Raw genomic sequence first — 3,829 nt, 5'->3', positions numbered from 1 at the left:
CTTGCCTAACATGGGGGGCCTGGATTTGATCCCAAGTACTACAGAGTGGGGAAAATTAACTATGGAAGGGAAGTGGAAAAGCTGTAGCCTGTTACAGAGTCTCAGGTAGCCCAGGCTGGCCTCAAACCGGCTATGTACTGAAGGATGGTCTTGAACTTGTGACCCTCCCACCTCTACCTCCTGAGTGCTGGGATTCTAACCACAAGCCACCACACCTGACTTTAAAACACTTTGATAATTTCATTATGAGAACTTGCTTATACCCTTGGCACCAAGAAGTGACAGGTGGGCCAGTGAGGTGACTCAGCCAGTAAAGGCACCTGCTGTGCAAGCCTGGTGACACAGATTCCGCCCCCAAGCCCACGTAAAAATGGAAGGAGAGAGCCATCAACTCCACAAAGTCGTCCTCTGACCTCAGATGGGGCTCCGAGCCACACTTTCTTTTTCTTTCTTTCTTTTTTTTTTTTTTTTTTTGAGACAGGATTTCTCTGTGTAGCTTTGGTGCCTGTCCTGGATCTCACTCTATAGCCCAGGCTGGCCTCTAACTCACAAGATCCGCCTGCCTCTGCCTCCCGAGTGCTGGGATTAAAGGCGTGCGCCACCACCTCGTGGCAGAGCCACACTTTCATGTGAGCAAGGATTCAGTTTCTCTTCCACAAAAGAACTGTGTGGGCTGGGGCTCACAGCTACAAGCTAGCAAGCTTTCAAGCGTAAAAGGAAGCCCTGGGTTCCATCCCAGCGTCCGAATAAATCCAGCAACTGAGGTAGGAGGATGAGGAACTCAAAACCAGCCTTCGCCAGGGAACAAGTTTGAGATCAGCCAAGGATACATGAGACCCTGTCTCAAAAATCAAAGTAGGAATCCAGGCCTGAAAGGAGGGGCCCTCAAACACAAGTCTTTCCTCCTCAGCACCTCAGAAAACAGGCATGGTGGTGAGCGTTTCTAATCCCAGCACTGGGGAAGGGAAGGCAGGAAGATCAGGAGTTTAAGGTCATCCTCAGCTATATAGCTTGGAGGCCAGCCTGGGCTATGTGAAGACCTCGTCTCAAAACAATAAAAACCCAAAGGGACTGGAATGGGAAAGTCCAGGTGTGGCCCAGGATGCCCTGTGGCCATGCAGGTGTAGGTTTATGGGCTTTCAGGACCTTAGACATTCCAGGGCTGTGGGAGGACTGTCTAGGGAGGAGGCTGCAGACCGGACCTGCAAGGCCTGCAGGGCTTCAGGAGTGGGGGAAAGGACATTCCAAGCTCAGGGAAGGGACGACAAAGGAAGAATGGTGGTACCGGCAGAGTGGCCTGTGAAAGATAAGCAGGCCAGCCTGGCTGCTCAGAGAAAGGGAAACCAAAATGGAAGAGGTCGGTGACTCGGTGACTCGGCCTCAGACCTAGCTGCTCCGATCTGATGATGTCCCTGCTGGTATCCCCAGCTCTTTCTCCCAACCGTCCTGGACATACACTGGACCCTAGACACAGGGTTTCCCCTCTAACAAAAGAAGGGCTTGCCATCATGGTAGGGTACCAGAGTCTGAGGCAGGAGGATTGCCTCGAGTTTGATGGTAAGTCTGGGCTTTATACTGTGACCCTGTCTCACGAAAGGCTCAAACATGGTGATCCCCCCATTTTAGAGCTAGTTCTGATTTTCACAAATTCCCTGAAATCACTCTTGGAGACAGGGTCTCCAGTTGACCAGGCTAGCCTTGAACCTACTATGTAGTGGGGGAAGACCTTCAGGTTCTGATCCTCTTGCTTCTGCACTTGGTTTATTTGGGGCTGAGTATGGAAGCCGGGGTTTCTGGCATGCCAGGCACACTCTCTATCGGTTGAGCTGCATCCTCAGCCTTTGAAATCACTTCAACTTCTTACAACATCAAGGTCCCCCGTGGACCCTCGCCATCCCATCCACATCCCAGCCCTGTCCCATCCACAAATACAGAGAAGAGCCCAGACCTTTCCTGTACATAGGTGCCATTTATTGTAGAAAACAATAATAATTACAGCTGTGAATAGACCTTAAATTACAAAACAAGAAACCACAGAGAAGGCAGGGGAGTTCTGGGAGACTCCCTGTTGCAACGCCCCCATACCTTCTTCGGCAGACTGGCCAGCATCCTTGAAATTGACAAGGGTAGGGAATTCAGAGCGGCCGGCTCAAGATGCCCAGGGTACTTCTGAGCAGGGAAGGGGTGCAGAGAGAGCAGGGCATTTAGCAAGACAGCACCGGAAAGGGGTGGGGACAGCCTGGGCTGCTGCTTCTAGGTCCCCAGCACCAGCACTCCCCAAACCAGTTTAATCCACCTCCACCCTTCCCTCAAACCCGTCCATCCACTCCACGGAATTCCATTACGCGGGTAGGTGGGTGGGTGGGTAAGGCCCCAATCATTGTCAATCACTGGCGTTCCACGGCAGAACCCATGGGGTTCTCAATGGCCCCCTCAGTCACAGTCATCCAGTCACACCAAGGCTCCGGGTAGGACCAGGTATGCTCAGAAACACGGAGCATAATGGCAAGAGTAGCGCCGGAGTAACAGATGTGGGGCAGAGAGCGTGAGGACGATAGGAAAGGGTCAGTGGAGGTGCTAACATGAGCAGGACATCCACTGGAGAGCTCAAAGTCACAGCGGAGCTATCCCTGGCCAGCAGGACCCAGCTCCCGCCTCCACTGCGGTACCCAGCAGCTTCTGCCTTTAGCCCTGTATCCATGAGCAATTTGGATGTAAGCAGCAAGGAAATATTTTTACATCCATCCTTGCCAGAGTAAGGAGCCTTGAGATGTGTCCAAGTGGGGCAGATAGTTCCCCGCAAGGGCTACTTTAGCCAGTAACTTAGCACAATCCGGGCTTGCTGTCCCCCAGCAGTTAGTGGCCCATAGCAGGGCAGGTCCCAAGAGAAGTTAAGGGGATCACAGGCTGTTGTGAACTCAATTTGAAAATAACAAAGGCAATGGGGTCATAGCAGAGTGGCCCACCTTACACATAGTTGCTGGCGGGGACAGAGCGGGCGGCGGAGTACTTGGCGGAGTACGGCTTCTCGTTGCTGCGAGGTGGGCAGTTGCAGCAGAGAAGGCCTCCTCCCAGAAGCAGCAGCCCAGAAGCCGCCCAGCCGATGTAAAGCGAGGCCCCCATCTCTCTTTTCTGCCCGGCAACGACCAGAGGATTGTAGAAGTCGCGGATGACGTTGTGTGCGGTCCAGGAGATAGGCACCATAGCCAGCAAGGCTGCTATGATGAACACGACGCCGGCTCCGATCATGGTCTTGGCCTTGACGGTCTCGTCTTCCATGCAGTTGGTACATTTGCCCCCTACCACTGAGAGAAGCATCCCCAGCGCAGCCACAATGATGCAGACGACGATGAGGGCTCGGGCAGCCTGCAGGTCCTGCGGCAGGGCCAGCAGCGAGTCATACACCTTGCACTGCATGTGCCCCGTGCTCTGCACCACGCACGACATCCACAGCCCCTTCCAAGTCGTCTGCGCCGTAACGATGTTGCTGCCGATGAAGGCGGTCACCCGCCACATGGGGAGCGCGCAACTCAGGATCGCGCCCAGCCAGCCCAGGACCGCCAAGGCGATTCCCAGCACCTGCAGTCCCATGGACGCCATTGCTCAGCCTCTGCAGGGGTCAAGGTTGGAGACCACAAAAAAAAAAAAAAAAATAGTATCTCTCTGGAAGTTATAGAAGTCCGAGTTTTTTCTAGTGAGGATCAGGAACACGAAGCTAGTCAGAGCTGCTGAGTGGGGTACACCAGCTACCAAGCGCCAAAGCTGCAGCTTCTTCCTGCCCCACACCTGCAACAAGGAGCAGATGCCCACAGGTGCGGCAGTTAAAGCA

General features: G+C 53.7%; 1 protein-coding gene across 1 annotated transcript; it reads right to left on the bottom strand.

Annotated features, from left to right (window-relative positions):
- Positions 1–1,958: 1,958 nt before the first annotated feature.
- On the bottom strand, positions 1,959–3,600 carry LOC118572489 (claudin-4). Its single transcript, XM_036172157.1, has one exon. It carries the CDS (start codon positions 3,598–3,600, stop codon positions 2,968–2,970), a length of 633 nt encoding a protein of 210 aa, XP_036028050.1. The 3' UTR covers positions 1,959–2,967.
- Positions 3,601–3,829: the final 229 nt, after the last annotated feature.

The sequence above is a fragment of the Onychomys torridus genome, chromosome 22 (assembly GCF_903995425.1).
Source record: "Onychomys torridus chromosome 22, mOncTor1.1, whole genome shotgun sequence".
Taxonomy (NCBI): Eukaryota; Metazoa; Chordata; class Mammalia; order Rodentia; family Cricetidae; genus Onychomys; species Onychomys torridus.
The sequence above is the reverse complement of the archived record's forward strand: the minus strand, read 5'-3'. Positions and strand labels throughout refer to the sequence as shown.

What these genes read in the sequence shown, in the direction of transcription:
- LOC118572489 (XM_036172157.1), bottom strand. Translation starts at nt 3,600, where the DNA reads ATGGCGTCCATGGGACTGCAGGTGCTGGGAATCGCCTTGGCGGTCCTG.